This window comes from Phyllostomus hastatus, unplaced genomic scaffold (assembly GCF_019186645.2).
Source record: "Phyllostomus hastatus isolate PE091 unplaced genomic scaffold, TTU_PhHast_1.1 phas_contig_16, whole genome shotgun sequence".
NCBI classification, from domain to species: Eukaryota; Metazoa; Chordata; class Mammalia; order Chiroptera; family Phyllostomidae; genus Phyllostomus; species Phyllostomus hastatus.
In genome coordinates, this window is record NW_025333643.1 from 27,455 (window position 1) to 44,397 (window position 16,943).

The 16,943-nt window shown below is 43.2% G+C and overlaps 1 protein-coding gene across 1 annotated transcript; it reads left to right on the forward strand.

Moving 5' to 3' along the window:
* Positions 1-1,208: 1,208 nt before the first annotated feature.
* On the forward strand, positions 1,209-15,161 carry LOC123814317 (zinc finger protein DZIP1L-like). Its single transcript, XM_045832017.1, is given in 9 exon segments — positions 1,209-1,277; positions 3,832-3,904; positions 3,907-4,412; positions 9,536-9,605; positions 12,317-12,361; positions 12,364-12,428; positions 13,128-13,277; positions 14,928-15,062; positions 15,153-15,161. Coding segments are annotated over 9 exon segments (1,122 nt in total).
* Positions 15,162-16,943: the final 1,782 nt, after the last annotated feature.

Here is a 16,943-nt window from a genome sequence, read left to right on the forward strand (position 1 = left end):
CACTTGTTGACATTGAATATGATTTTGATAAGAAATATGAGTTCCTGGAAAAAAAAGGTAGACAGCAATTAATATGTTAAGTGGGAGATGCAGCTAGGAAGGTGTCTGGAAAGAGTTCCAAGCAATGTGTGAATGTCTCCTTAAGGAATTTGGAACTGGCCCATGAGCAACCCATCAAATCCATTCCCATGTGGATGAAGGTCAGTGGTGGATGGCTCCTTGAAACAGGGCATGCCCTTCCTTTTTGCCACAGTGCCTAGCCCTCCCTGTCCCAACACTCCCTACTGCAGTGCTTCTGAATTAATAAGTCTGGAGATCTGTATTTCTCACCAGGTCCCAGCTGAATCTTGTGCTTAATTGTACTTTGGACATCAAAATGGAGAGTCAGTTGCCATTTATCATCAAATTTGTGCTGTGCTTTGTCTTACACCTGGCATGTTTTCTGCATTTAATGCTCCCTTCCTGGGCCTGGTAGAATTTGGATTTGCATTTTGTGGTATAGTCAGTATTGGAAGGTTTGTTGTAAAACAAAGAAACAAGCAAAATATAACCAAAGACACTGAAATAGGGGGCAGACTGACAGTGACCAGAGGGGAAAGGAGAGGGAATTTCACGGGGCAATGGGTAGGGTTTATAGGAACAAATTTGGAGGACACATGGACAAAAACTAGGAGTGGGGGGTAAGGGGGGGAAGAGGGGAGGGTTGGGTGGGTGGGCTGGAATGGGAGTAAGTGGGAGAAAACTGTACTTGAACAATGATTAAAATAAAATTTAAAAAAAAAGAGAAGGTTTGTTGTCATGGTCCCAAGAGACAGGCTGACCAGCAAGAAATCGATTTGGGAGTGTCTGAGTACTTAGAGCAGGCCTATGGTAGCTGAAGCTGTGGGTAATGTGAGCTCATCCCCAGAGGGACAGTGCAGGGAGAGATGGGTGTGGGTGAAGAGAAGACTATGACAGGGACATTGGGACACTGAGTCTTAAAGGAGGAGTGAAAGGGTAGTAACTGTTTAAGAAAGAGGCTGGAAGGAGCAAGGTGGGAGGGGAGGGGAGAGACCTGATGATGGAATGTTCCAGGCCTTACTGTTACAGAGAAAACTGAGCAAACATCTGAAGAATAAAGCTTAATCAGGTGAATAGTGAGTTCTGTGGTGAGTTTCCCAGTCTGAAGGAGGACAGAAAGCAGGTGTCCTGTTACCCTGGTCCACAGCATGAGCATGCAGGGTGACCTGCTGTTGCTCCAGGTGCAGCTTGTTGTGACTGTTGTCTCTGAGGTTCTGGTGACATGGTGGTAGCTTGAGCTGAACATGGTGTCATCTCGCCCACTTCTGTTTTGCTCTCTTGCCTTGCCTTGCCTTTCTTTCTTTTTCTTTTTTTTTCAAATAATATAAGATGTTAAGTAGAAATGTGCCAGTCTTCTCCTCATGGCTATAGTGGAGGTGCTTGTGGCTGAGGGGCTTTGCTTTTTGAGTGTGCTTTGGGAAAGACTGTCTGAGAAGGAAGCACGGGAGCCAAAATGGAAAAGGTGGGCCAGTGGCATCGTGAGGGCAGTCTCCCAGACAAGGATTGGCCCAAGAAGGCACGCTATAAATGCAGGGGAGGGAGTGGATGAATGACTTTGAGGGATAAGGAGTGATGATCTGATCAAATCAAATTTTTAGAAGAAATGATTTGAAAAATCATGTTGGGTGTTTCAGAGTTCACAAGTGTTAGAAGCAGATGTACCTCCAACTTTCTTCCATTCTGGTCTTGCTACCTGGGACAAACCACTTAGCTCTCCAGAAATCAATTGCTTTGTCTGTAAAATGGGAGTAGCAAAAGCTGTTTGTAGGTTTGTATTTCAAGCTGGTATGTGGCACAAAGGCTGGTAGTGGCTGCAGTGCAGCTGCTGTTAGCACTGAGTTCATTCCCTTTGCCTGTCCTCAGTTCCCACAGCACCCTGGGGGTCTGCATGGCAGGGCTCTAACCCCCTTTCCTAAAAAAAGACAGAGGCTCAGGCAGGTGGGGAATTTTCCTGGAGGACCTGCCCATCTTTGCAAACTCACCACCACCATTTCTTCAAGGCCTTTCTCCTTCCTCAGTGACCTTTCTCTTGTCTTTCTATTGCACTTAAAATTCTGAATCCTATGATCTAGAAAGAACTTAAGTATAATCATATGTACTTCTCCTTACTCCAGATTGTAAGTTCCACAAGGGAAGAAATTATGTTTTTTTCCTTAAAAATTATAAAAGGAACAGATTATGGTGCATAGAACTTTAAATAGTATGGGGACATAGAAAGTGAAAAACAAAGGTCCTCTAACTTCCATTCTCATGCCCAGAGATAATGATAGGTCTATTTTTCTTGAAGGTATCTATGCTTATGAAATATCATATATCATAAATTCATATATTTTATAGAATTTTATTATGTAATAATGGCAAATATGAAACATTCACATATACATATATATAATCATCATTGTGTGTGCAAGGCCTGTCTATGTATCTGTTATCTGTGTAAGTATTTACTGATAACCTATCTATGGACCACCCTTCTGTTCATTTTTTTATCCTCATTTCATATTTGTATTTACCTCTTCCCACTATTATCATAGCTATACCTATTCAAATGCATCTCTATAAAATCATATATAGATATATGAGACATACATATCTATTTCGTAAGTTATTAAATATAATGATATTCTTGTATCATTTAAAGAGAATTGCATACATGTATATGCACGTGCACACACATATGTACATAATCCCATTATTCCCTATCAGTACATGTGAAGCTGCATTATTCTCATCAGGAGATGCATTGTGTTTCATTGTATAGAGATACAGCTGTGTCCTCTATCGCGCTTTCTAGTTTGCTTTCCTATACTACTTCTTATACTTTGTTATTACAAACAACACTGCAGTGCCAACTTTTCCACAAGCACCTTTACACACTTGTATGTGTTTTTCTGTAAGAAAATGTTGAGTTAAAAATCTGTGCTGCTCTTACCAAATTACTTTTCAAAGAGAGAGAACAATCTGTATGTCTACCTAGAAAGTGGAGATTAGGATCTGAGTCTTTGACAAAAAACTGGAGCTCTTTTCAGGAAAACATTAGGTGTGAGAAAAAACAGCCATTGTGGATTGAGTTCAGTCTGAGTGCAGAGACATGGTCACTGTCTTAAGTCCCCCTCCCTCCTTCCCTGGGCAGTGGTGGACACCATCTCACTTACATCCCCCTAGACTAAACATAGTCATGTGATCACACCTTACAGCCAGGCAAACTGGGAAATGTAGCCTGGCCCTGTCCACTGTGATCTAGTGATTAGAGAAGAAGTGGGGCGGGAGTTGGGGAGTGTGGTACCTCAGGTAGCTCTGCCACTCATAGCAAGTTGTAGGACTTTATCCTGAGGTCCCTGGAAGGTTGCAGAGGACCAACTTATACAACTGACAGCTTCCCTCCCCCCACAAAAAAAAAGAACTCTGGCAGTGGTATTGGGCATGGGAGATTCACTGAGGAGCTAGTAATGCCAGGCACTAGACTATGTGCTTCACCTGCCTCATTCCTAACCACAAACATACAAAGTGACCCCAGAAGTCCAAATAGACCTAGAAGCCTTGAAGATGTGAAGGGACTTGCCCAAGGCTGAGGATCTGACTCCACAGCAGAGTGACTATAAAATCCATACCCTTGCTTTCCACGGCTCTGGCCATGTCAGTGCGTAGCATGCACACTGCAGCCATTGTTCAGATCCTTCACCTCACCCCACTCAGGCTCTTGGTGGCCAGGTGTGTGGTACATGCAGCCCATGCACCTTTCCTAACTTGGACTCTCTTCTTGTTTTTCAGGTCCTACCTCAGCTCCTTTGCTGGCTACAGTGCCCTTGGTGGCACCCTCCCAAGGGGGTCATCCCAGGGCTTCCCTGACCATGCAGTTTCTTGCTACCATTGTTCAGGGGCCCCATCATTCCATCTTCGGGGCCTACACAATCCCTCCCTTCAGGTTCCAGCCTCGCAATGGGAGCATGGACTGGAGGCACATGAGTGTCCTGGATGTGGACCGTGTGATACGAGAGCTGGATGTGGCCACCCTGCAGGAGAACCTCACTGACATCACCTTCTGCACCTTGGATGGGGAGGAATGTAGCCACTGTTTGCAGCCTTTGGACCAGGGGCTGCTTAATGTGCTGCGCCTAGCTCAGCTCTCCATTGAGTACCTGATGCACTGCCAGGACTTCCTGATGACCAGAGTTACCCTGCTGGAGCTGCACCTGCAAGCCAGCCTGAGGCAGCAGTCACAGAGTCAGCAGCAGCTGGACAGCCAGGCTGAAGAGCTCAGGGGTTTGCGAGAGGAGAGGCACCGGCAACGCCAGATGATCAAAGACTTGCAGCAGCTTCTCCGATGGTCAGGTGGCCAGAGCTACTATATGGTGAGGAATATCAACAGGGCAAGGAGGGTGGGAGGCCTGGGTGCCCAGGCACTGGGTCACCTGGGCAACACCATCCCCTGGGCTGTGAAGCTGCTATGGGCCATAGTCCTTGGTTAGGAGCAGATTTTAGAGATGCTGCTCAGGGCCAGAGGGCCTGAACATCTGGTTAGGTTACATCTACTGTGTGATTGTGTAGAGCATTCAGGTGTGTCAGATGTGTGTATGAAGGATGTATGTGCATAGAGTGTGCTTCTGGAGAGGTTGTGTCTAAAGCATGTTTGAATATGTGAAGGGTGTGTGTGTGCTCTCATGGAAGGTGTAAATATATCTGATGTGTGTATGTGGATATTTGTAGGGTACCTTTCTGTATGGTATGTGTGTGAAGTGCATGGTGTGTGATATGTGCTTGTGAGTATGTAGAAGTGTCCATATAAAGATATATGGACTTCCAGCAAGATGGAAGCATAGGCGGATGCACTGTACCTCCACGCACAGCCAAGATTAGAACAACAACAATTTAGAGTTAGAATAACACCCAGAACTGATAGAGAATTTATCTGAATGGAAGTGGGACAGCCAAGAAGTTGAAGTAGACCTGTTCATCCAGACCGGTAGGAGGAGCTGAGAGGAGGAGCGGGCGCGGGCTGCAGTGCGAAGAGAGTGGGGAGAACTGGGCGCCTAAGGCAACCAAGAGTGCATAAGCCTTCCGGGACGAAGCGGTGGACCCTGAGTATGCAAGCAGTGGCTGGCGGACCCAGTGAGGCAGCATTGTGGACCAGGGCAGAACGCACAACCCAGGATCCCAGATAAGGGACTGAGATCCCAGGAGAACGGAGCTACCACCATTTCCTCCCGCCCCCTCCCCCAAATACAATGTCACAGTCACAATCTAGTGCCTGGAGTGCCCAGCCCAGGTGAACACCTAAGGCTCTGCCCCTCACCATAACAAGAGCACCAGACCAGGGAAAAAAAAAAAAAGGAGAGAGAGAGGGAGACATGTCTCCAACAGAAGAACAGATCAGTCCCCCAGGACTCATCCTTTCGAGCGACCAAGAACTAGCCAATCGGTCAGACGTACAGTTCAAAACACTGGTGATCAGGAAGCTCATGGAATTGGTTGATTTTGGGTGCAAATTACATGAAAAAATGCAGGTTACCATAAAAGAGATGAAGGAAGATGCACAGAGAACCAATAGTGAAGGGAAGGAAACTGGGACTCAAAACAATAGAGTGGACCAGAAGGAAGAAAAAAACAACCAAGCAGGAAAGAATGAAGAAATAAGAATTCAGAAAAATGAGGAGAAGCTTAGGAACCTCTAGGACATCTCTAAACATTCCAACATCTGAATTATATGGGTACCAGAAGGGGAAGAGGAAAAGCAACAGATAGAGCACATATTTGAACAAATAATAAAGGAGAACTTCCCCACGCTGGCAAAGGAAATAGACTTCCAAGAAATCCAGGAAGCTCAGAGAGCCCCAAAGAAGTTGGACCCAAAAAGAAACACACCAAGGCACATCATAATTACATTACCCAAGGTAAAAATGAAGGAGAGAATCCTAGAAGCAGCAAGAGATAAGGGGACAGTAACCTACATAGGAGCTCCCATCAGACTGTCAGCTGATTTCTCAAAGGAGACCTTACAGGCAAGAAGGGGCTGGAAAGAAATATTCCAAGTCATGAAAGGCCAGGACCTACATCCCAGATTGCTCTATCCAGCAAACCTCTCATTTAGAATGGAAGGGCAGATAAAGTGCTTCTCAGATAAGGTCAAGTTAAAGGAGTTCATCATCACCAAGCCCTTATTTTGTGAAATGTTAAAGGAATTTATCTAAGAAAAGAAGATAAAGAAAAAACATGTATAGTAAAAGGGCAGCAAACTCACAATTATTAACAACCACACCTAAAGCAAAACCAAAAGAAACTAAGCAAACAACTAGAACAGGAACAGAACCACAGAAATGGAGATCACATGGAGGGTTAGCAACAGGGGAGTGAGAGGAGGAGAGAGGGGGAAAAGGTACAGAGAATAAGTAGCATAGAATGTAGGTTGAAAATAGATAGGGGTAGAGTAAGAATAGTATGGGAAATGTAGAAGCTAAAGAAATTACAAGTATGACACATGGACATGACTAAAGGGGGGGATATGGGTGGGAGAGAGTATTCAGGGTGGAGGGGAGTGAAGGGGAGAAAATGGGACAACTGTAATAGCAAAATCAATAAAATATATTTAAAAAGATATATTTGTGGTTGTGTGAATGGGTCAGGGTATAAGTGTGTCTAAGGGTGTGTGTATGTGTGGTTAGTGTGAGTTTACATGTATGTGTGTGTACATGAGAGCTTTGTGTGTGCATGTAGAGAGTGCTGTGTAAGGGTGTATGTATGGTGTGGGGGGAGCGTGTTGCAGAGAGATGAGTGTGTGTCAAGGGACTGGTAGAGTGAGGCCTGTTCTGGAAAAGGATCTCCATTATTTAACCAAGTGACAGTTCATGAGCCAGAGTGGAATTTCAGCTTTTGCCTATATTTTCTTAGAAAGTGTGGTGTGGGGTCATTGGCCCTGTAATAAACTGTCATGTTGACCAGGCCTGGAGCCAGATACTGAGGATATAGTCCTAAGTTGTGCTGGTTCAGATTTTCAAGGAATTCATAGTTGGAGGGCAGGTGGAGCAGAAGGAATCATTTCAACAGAGTGGTAACTGGTATAATTGATGTATTGTTAATTATGACATAAAGGTCAGAACCCTTTCAGTAGTGAGTGACAAAGAACAATCTAATCTTGGTTAGGCCAAGACGGAACTTGTTGGTTGATTTAACTGAAAAATCCAGGGTTATGGTGTCACAAAGGAGTGGCTTTGTCCCAGAAAATGATGGCACTAGAATCTCGTTTGTTTCTCTGAAGCTCTTGGCAATTCTTCCTCAGGGTAGATTCTTCCTTCCACTGTGAGAAAGATCCTGACCCTGTGGTAGCAAGTCGGGCCACAGTAACGCCAACTTCTCATTTTTCAGGATTTAAGGCTGCTGTGCCAGACAGCCAAAGTTGTTCCCAGCACCCCAGCTAAGTAGTTCACTGTCTCAGTGCCTCAACCAGTCACTGAACCCTGAGAATGCAGGGTTCTGATTGGCTTTGGTCTCAGTCACCTGTTTCATGGAGCTGGGGTGGACTGAAGCTCATGGCTTGAGAGTAAGGGAAGGGTAACTCCTCTGAAGAAAGCTGGGTGCTCTTATCAGAGGAAGAGGGTATGGCTAGTGTACTCTCAGAAATGAACAGATGTCCTTTGTGTCCTTTGTAGATGGAGAAAATGTTAAGAGAGATGGCTGAGGAGCTGTGGGAGCACAGAGGTGGGAGAGGAAGAGTCTTCCTGAGGTGGTGTTTAAACAAACCTTGAATGTTGAGCACAATTTTGTGAAAGAATGTTATGGGGGCAGAGGTATCCAAGGCGCCAGTGTGAGAAGGGTGCTCAGGGTAATGACTGTGGACTGCACGAGGTGGGTTTGGGCAGGAGACTGGTGAGAGGTGTGGCAGGAGAGGAGAGCAGAGCCAGGTCACAGTGGCCTTATATGTTGTGGAAGAGAGTGGATTTCAGTCTGAAGGCAGTGGCGGCTGTCCAATTTCAGGTGCCTGGCTTCTGAGTGGACTGCTTGAGGTGGGAATGGGGAAGCAGGTAAGGGTGTGATGAGGGGAAGGACTTGAAATGTCGACTAAGATGCTTTCTAAACTGTGCCCCACCCCACCCACCTCATGTTCCTGACAACTAGAAACTCATTTGTGTCATTTTAGAACTCGAGAGAGGGCAAAGTCTTTCAATCCAGGTGTGTGTGGGGGCTTACATTTGACTATGGGTGACTGCAAACCTAAAATTGTAGTTGAATGAATCATATCTAAGTCTATTCTTCCCTGTTATGAATGCAGTCTAGAGGGCAGATTTCTGGGGATGGTATGGAATGACACAGCCACTGAGGACCCAGTTCTTTAAGGGTTTCACTGCCAGCCTCATCATGTGACTTGTGCCTCGTGGTCCAAGATAGCTGCCTACATTCCACCTTTCAAGTCCACATTCAATTCAGCAGGGTGGGGCAGGGGGAGGAATGTCCTGTCTCTTTCTTGAATGTCGTGCCTCTTTCTGAAAATTGTATTTACCACTTCTGCTTGCATGTCACTGGACAAGATTTAGTCCCATGGCCACACCTGTTGGCAAGGGAGGACAGGACACACAGTGTTTGCTCTCATCAGCTTTATGACCAGCTAAAAATCATGGTTTCTATTGCTCAGGAAAATGGGAAATGGGTACTGGGGACAACTGGTCATTTCTGTCATATTTCCCCTTGTGTAAAGAGTGTGGATAACCTGTCCCCTTCCTGTATTGGCTGGCAATGGCAGCCCACAGTGCAGTGTTGGAAGTAGTTTGAAGTTTCACAGTGAAAGGATGATGTGGTAGATTGGCAGTGTCTGAAAAACGTGAGGAAAGTGAGGTCGAATCAGAGATGCTGTTATTAGCTATCCTTCTGTGGTGGTTATCAACCCTCATGTGGGAGCTGGACACTGGTATCTTTTAGAAACCTTTAGTAATGGAAAATTTCAAACATATACAACAATAGAGAAAGGAGTACAATGAACTTTTGTTTGCACATTACCCAGCCCAATAGTTACCAACTCACATCCAATGTTGTTGCATTTATTCCCCTACAAACATTTCTCCACCCCTGAACTGTTATTGGTGAGTAATAGTCACATGATTTTATCTGTGAATATTTCAGTATATATCTCCAAAAGACAAGGATCCCCACTTTTAAACATAAACATAATTATCATCATCACACCATAAAATTCCAACAATCATTTCTTAGTATCATCAAGTGGCTAGTCAGTGTTCCCAGTTCCCTAGCATACTGATAGTGGTTTAAAGCTCAGTATATATATAGATGTATACATATCTATATATAGAGAGAGGGATGTATATTTATATCTGGCAGGTTAACATGACTGCCTTACTCAGTAAATGAATTTTTTTGTGTCTGAAGCAGCCTGGGCATCCCAAGGTAATGGGAGTTTTGACATAGGGAGAATCCCAGGCTGACTCAGGTGACTTACTCCTGCACTTCCCACTGCTTCCTCTCTGTGTAGTGCCATCTGTGTGAGAAGACCTTCCTGAGTGCCTCCTATCTCTCGAGCCACCTGCAACACAGGCATGAGGGCACAGCACAAGGCGGTGAGTCCAGGTGGTCCTCCTGGGTCTGTGGAAGGACCTTGACTGGAATACTGTGGGTGGCGGCACATACATCATCTAAACTTCCCTCAGAACCTCATCATACACTGGAGGATGGGATGATCCCACCATCCATCCTGGAGATCCTACTTGGGGCTGGGAGGGTTGCATCTGACCATGTGTGTAGAGCTAAAGAGCTGGGAGTCACACAGGTAGGTTCCAGTCTTAGTTTTGTCCCCTTCAGTTCTGTGACTATGGTCAATGCCTCCCCCCTGAGTCTCAGTGTGTTTCACTATGAATGGGGCAGTCAGACTGAGTGAAGTAGAAAGGTCCTTCCTTCCTCTCCTTCTGTGAACCTGCTGTTCTGTGATGCTAACTCTGAATGAGCTTACATGGGCTTAATGAGCAGTCAGGCCCCTTCTTTGACTTCATTATTACATAATCTGATCATGACATAATCACTTTGATTTTACTGTTGCAAATTCCAAAGTGAGTGACAAAGCTGTGTGTTTTACCCATGGAGATCTTTGCATACTATATAACTATTTTTTAAGGTCTAATAAGAAATAATTGTTAAGACATAAATATAGACTTGAAAATATAAATATAAATAAAAATATCCCATAATAAATCTGTTTCTTATTTTTCCCTCATCCTAATTTCCTTTTCAAAGAATAAACTTAGAGGTTTAAAATAGCACTATTGGCCTAGTCACTGTGCATTTGTTACTTATGTAACTCTTCTTGGTTCTGCATTGGAGGCTGCTAAAGAAAAACAGATTTTGCACTTCTTAATATGTTTCTGATAAAAATATTTCTTTAAGTAATATTTGTATGCCCATCTTTATGGAAGCATTATTTGCAGTATGTAAGATATGGAAGTAAGCCAAATGTCCCTTGAAAGATGAATGGATCAACAAAATGTGGTGTATATAAATATACAGTGAAATATTATTCAGCCTTAAAGAGAAAGGAGATTCTCACATACACTGCAACATGGATGAGCCTTGAGGAGATGCTAAGTGAAACAAGTCAGTGACAAAGGGACAAATACTGTAATGATTTTAGTTATATGAGGTACATATTGTCATCAAACTCATAGACTCAGAGTAGAATGGTGGTTGTCAGGGCCTGGTGGGAGGGGAATGAGAAATTACTGTTAAGTCATTATAGAGCCTCTTTTTTCAAGAGGAGAAAAGTTATGGGCGTGGATGGTGGGGATGGTTGCCCAATGTTATGAAAGTATTTAGTGCCGCCTACAAATGGTTTAGAATGGTCAGTTTTATGTTCCATGTATTTTACCACAATTAGGAAATCAAGTAAAATACCATAGATATAGAAAATTTAAATAGAGGAGGTAGAAGAGAGAAAATACAAATCATGGACAATATACCTGCAGTTAATATTTTCATGTACTGTCTCTTATTCTTTTTCTGCCTACATATGTAATTGCACAATATGCAGTATTGATTATTGTTTATTTTCAATCAAGTATATATTATGTATTCCAATGTAATTAAATGATCTTTGTAAACATGATTTTTAATGGCTGAATGGGATCTCATCAAATGGCTACCATAATTTCATTCACAATTGAATTATTTCCTAATTTATATGGGTTACTCCAAAATTTCTCTGTTATAAACCACATGATGATGAATATTCTTGTACATACATGTTTGTGCATATGCCTCCTCATCTCCTGAAGGAGATGGAAGGAGAGGGAAAATGCTGGAAGGAGAGGGAAAACATGTTCCTAAGGCAACTCTGCTATATTAATGTTCAGGACCTTTTCATTGGCTTCTCAGCTCTCCTATTCTACACTCACCTCAGGGCACCTATTAACCCAAATCAATTTATATTGCATCTAAAAAGTGCATGTTTCCAAAAAGTCCAATCTAAGAAACACCATCTCACTCTTCAAAGAAAGGCTTGGGGTTTTAATACCAGTGCCATCTATTGAATAATTACTAAATGCACTTTAAGAAGTAACAAATGTACACTTGGCGTCTTTTTCATTAACCCTGAACCCCCACTGTTTTATCAGAATGTGGTTTAGATAGAATGTTCTTTTATAATTCATTCTGTATCTCTTTTTAACTTAAAAAATTTCAGCACATACTTAAACCAACCTTGGCTAAAATGTTCACTCAAAGTGCATGGTGCCTTTCTTTCCCTTGAAATGTAAAAGTATTGGTTTAAATGCCATTGTTGATGAAAAAAGTGGACTTACAACTACACTTATTTCCATCACTTCACACTCCTCTCTGACTGCTGTCAGGACACATGGACATGTTCTTTCTATTCATAGTCAGTGTGTGTGTACTACTTCTGTGGCTGTTTCTGTAGTAACTTTGCACTCCCATTTCTCTGAGTGGGCACTGTCAAAGGAGTTCTGTTAAATGACAGTGACAGTCCACATTTATTGAGCATCATGACAGGCACTATGCTCAGTGCTTTGCACGATCATGTTTCATCCTCACAGCAACCCTACGAGTTAGGTGCTATTATTTTGTCCATCTTCCACTGGGGGAAAGTGGGGGTCAGAGAGGTAAAGTCATTTGCCCAAGGTCAATGTAGAAAGTAAGTGGCAAAGCTGGTCTGAGACCAGGGTGTGTGATTAGTGACATAGATGAGAGACTACACTCCACTGATTTTTCCTCCTAAACTGGTCATCCTCTGCTTGCATGGACTCCACAGAGAAACAGAAGCAGGAAGAGTCTATGGAGGAGGTGGTACGAGACCTGCAGCCCAGCTGACATCAACTCAAGAGGAGCTGACAGCCCTGTTGAAGAAGCAGAGGCAGCTGCAGGTGGGCGTGGAGAAGAGACAGCAGGAGACCCAGTCATGGACCACCTGGAGACCCGGGATGCACATGAATCCCACAGGGCCAAGTTCTGGTGGTTTCTCTGAGCTGGGAGTCAGAGCTAGGGTGGCACCTTCCCTAAGTGACAAATGATTTTAGGTCATCTGGGAAGGAAACTTGAATCATTTTGCCAGACCCCTCTGGCCAAAAGTAGAGCAGGGAGTGGAAGTTTCCTGCATTAGTTAGCACCTTGGAAGGTATTCAAGCTGAAGGTTAACTTCTTACTCTGTACTCTCAACTTTTTGAGGACAAAGCATGGGTGTTGTTGTGAAAGCTCCAGAATCCAGCCCAGAGGAAGTTCTCAGTAAATATTTGTAAGATGAAAATACCTAAATTGTCTTACTCATTCCTTCCTTTATTCATCCACCATTCAGTCTCTCAGCATGTATTCACTGAGCATCAACTGTGCCAGGCCCAGTCCATTCTGAGGACCTGAAAGACAGAAACAACACAATCTCTATCCTCAAAGGATTTGAAAGTTCAGATCAAACTGGGCCCACTCCAAGTGCAAACCATGGGAACTGTGGGACAAATGTTCTTTGGTCTCCATGGTGACTTGCATGACAAGGGGCCCTAGTATTTCCTCAGTAAATGTTTGCCATAATGAGGAATTAATGATTCTGTTGTTCTTGATGTTCTTTGTAGGAAGCAAAGACCACCTGTCAGAGGGAAAGAGACGCTAAAGCTATGTTTGAGGAGTGGAAAGAAGAGCTATCTGAGGAAATATACCAACAAAAAAAAGTATTTTGGGATGAGCTGAAAAGTTCTGTCCTCCCTGACTCTCCATTAGAAGAGGTACCTAGTGGAAAAGTCTTTTCAAATTTCCTTTGTTGAAAATGTGCTTCTCTGTTCTCAAAATTCATTTACTTGTTTTGTGCTAGTTTTATTTCCTCTGCCACTGTGGGGGCTCAGGTACTGTGAGGCCGGATTCTGGAGGCCAGTGCCTGGGACTGCATCTCTGCTCTATCCCACACTGGCTGTGTGACAGTAGGGAGTTACTGAACCTTCCCATGGCTTGATTTCTTTTCTGTAAGATGGGTTACTGAGAGTGTTAAATTAGCACAGAGCACTCAACATTATCTGGTATATCGCAAGAACTTCCTAGATATTATTCTTCCTTATGCAAAGAGCTTTCTGCACTGGATAAGAAATGACACAAAATTTAAACGAATGTATTTTTCTTTCAACACAAATTTGCTGAGTGCTGGCTGCATCACAGGGAGACTGAGGGGCCTGTGGAGGTCACACACAATAGCTAACGTTTATTGACTATATCTACTGATTTCCAGCTCCTGTGCAGAACACCTGATAGACTAAGTTTAACCGTCCTAACTATCACACAACATAACACTCTCAAAGTAGGACCTCATGAGCTTATTAATTTCCTTTTTCAAGTATTATTAACATTCTCCCTTTACAGGTCAAGACATGGAGGCCACATAGCTTGCTCAAGGTCACACAGCTATTAAGAGACAGAGTTGTGCTGGGGTTGGAAACTAGCTCTTTAAACCACAAAGTTCCTGCTTTTCTACTGGATATATCATCGAATTTATTCAGAAACACTTTATTAAATTTATCCCTGGACTGTATCTTAGCATGTAAACCTGTATGACTAACACTGTCACAGGAGATAAGTTTTAAGGAGAAATATCTTCAGAATGTATTTTGCCCCTATGGGTTCTCTTAACATCCAGAACAATCTGGTTTTTGAAAATGAACCCGTAGTGTTTCTCACACCTATTCCATGTTCCATGGTCAGGGATGATTTGGGGAAATAAGGTGCTGCTTCCCCAAATGGACCTCATGCTTCCAGCCCCAGCTCCTCAACCCTCACTGCTGAGCTCATCTAACACTTCCTGACTCCACATTTCCCTCACAAGGTGCTGGCTGACCAGGCATTTGAAACTAAGGCAGGATTTTGAATTTTGACTTTTTTAGAAACTACCTCATCACAGGTCAATTCTTATGTTCAGTTAGGAAATCCTGAGTTTTGGTAAATGAGAACATAATTTTATATTAGTGTACTTTTCTTTGAACTTGAATCATGTTCTCTTAAATTTTAATTTCACTGAAGTGTAAGAGCCAAAATGGATACCAAATTCTGTGTAGGTGGATAACCAGTTTGTTAATACATTTTTTAACTTCTGAGAAAAAACACCGGGTAAGATTCCATTTGGAGTGATTGTGACAAACACTGTAAGTCAGTCAATTTTCTGCTCTTCTGTGGGAACTTGCTTCTCCCGGGCCAGGCCTGAGCCCTCAGGAGAACACTGGAGAAGGAGAACCCAGACTGGTGTGGATGTTCACAGGTGTGCTGATATCCAATGAGGAGAGGTTGGAGTTTGTGGTTGGGGCAAGAGGTGCCCATTGACTCTGCTCCAGATGTAAAACAAAAAATCAAGGTTAGATTTTCATCTAAATAAAATCATACCCTGGCCTTTTCAGACACCAGGGGCCCCGCAGTCCTGTGACGAGATGTATTCCAGCCTCGGGTCTCTGCAGGATGAGGAGTGCGAGGAACTGCTCAGGCAGACACAGGAATTTGAGGACCTGAGATTTCTCAAGGAGACGAAAATTCAGGTGAGCAGATCCTCTGTGCCTTTCCTCCCAAAGCCAGTGAACAGCCCTGTGTCCTCTAATAAAGTTTCCATTTTCATTCTATGGTTTCAGGAAAGTTGAAAGACATCAAAATTTCCATATTTTCAGACCATCTGCCAATACAAGAAAGCACAGAATAGGGTTCTTGGGGTGCTTGGGTGAGAGTCGTGATATGTATGTGCACAACATGAGATCTTCCTGGGATCTTGTTCAAAATACACACAGCTGTGTCTCTTCTTGAACAACCTTGCACTCCTTCTGACTCCATCCCAGTTGAAAACAACTCTTAGATAGTGTATCTCTTTGTAAGAGTTGAAAAGAACTCTTATAAATCTGCTGGTTTTGAAAATATTTGGAATGGATATAGCGGTGTGGCGGTATTTCAGAACTGTCTCTATGAAACTAGAAAATCTTTGATTTGTAGAATTTGCAATTTTCTGTGTTGTAAATATTCCTACCATGGCCAATTTCATGCTACCAATGTAAAGTCAACAAATATGGGATTGGGCCCCAAGTGCTGTGACTCAGGAGGTTGGGTGCCACCCTGCCAAGTGAAAGGTTGCTGGTTCAATCCCAGGTCTGGGCACATGCCTGGGCTGTTGGTTTAGTCCCGGCTGGGGCACATCACAGAGGAAACCAATCAATGTTTCTCTCTTTGGTGTTTCTCTCCCTCTCTTCTTCTCTTCCCCTCTCTCTAAATAAATAAATAAAATCTTTTAAAAATAAATGAAAAATGCTTATGCATTTGGAAAGCCTTCAGTCTAATCTGCTCTCCTGAGTTAACTGGATGTGGCCCTGGCCACCACTGGATGAATCTATAATAGTCCAATTGTGTATGGTCTGTACCACTGGTAATTATTTCCATGTCATGGAAGGGCCATTGACAGTCAATAATCCTGCTGTGCTTCTCTTTCTGCTCTGCAAGCTTGTTAAGGAAGAGCTTCATGCCCAATAGTTAGCAGTAAAGTGATTCCACCACTTGATGTTTCACCAGTTTCCCACTGAAGAAAGCCATTCTTGTTTAAGAACTCTGTTTACATTCTTTGCGTATTTTTCTATCAATTTCCTACCCAATCTGTGAAATTGGACAATGCATTGAAAGTAGCCCATCCTTTTGCTGTTCTTTTCAAAAAACGTATTTTTTTAATATGCTATTACAGTTGTCCCAACTTTTCCGCCTTTTCCCCCTCTGCTCAACCTGGACCCACAGGTCCCTGCACCAGTTTCCCTCCCCACCAACCCCTGGTTAGTTCATGTCCATGGGTTGTGCATATAAGTTCTTTGGCTTGTCCATTTTCTATATTGTTCTGAACAGCCCCTGTCTACTTTGTTCCTGACAACTATGCTTCTTTTATTTATTTATTTATTTATTTAAAGGATTTATTTATTTATTTTTTAGAGAGGTAAGGGAGGGAGAAAGAGGGAGAGAGAGAAACATCAATGTGCGGTTGCTGGGGTCATGGCCTGCAACCCAGGCTTGACTGGGAACCGAACCTGCGACACTTTTCTTCGCAGCTCGCACTCAATCCACTGAGCTATGCCAGCCAGGGCTTATGCTTCTTTAAAAAAGAATGTCAATATACTATAACTTCAATTATAGTTTTAGGGGTGTTACACATGTTTCTTAGTAGCGTTTTTAAATTAAATCATTTTTTATTCTTATTCTAGTATAGTTGTCTCAATTTTTCTCATTTTGCCCTCCTCTGCCCATCCCATCCTCTGCTCCCACAATCAATTCCCACAGTGTTGTCCATGTCTGTGGGACATTCATACACGTCTTTGTCTGATCCCTTCCCTTTACACCATTATCCACCTCTCCTTCCCACTGGTCACTTTCAGTCTGTTCCATGTTCCCATGCCTGT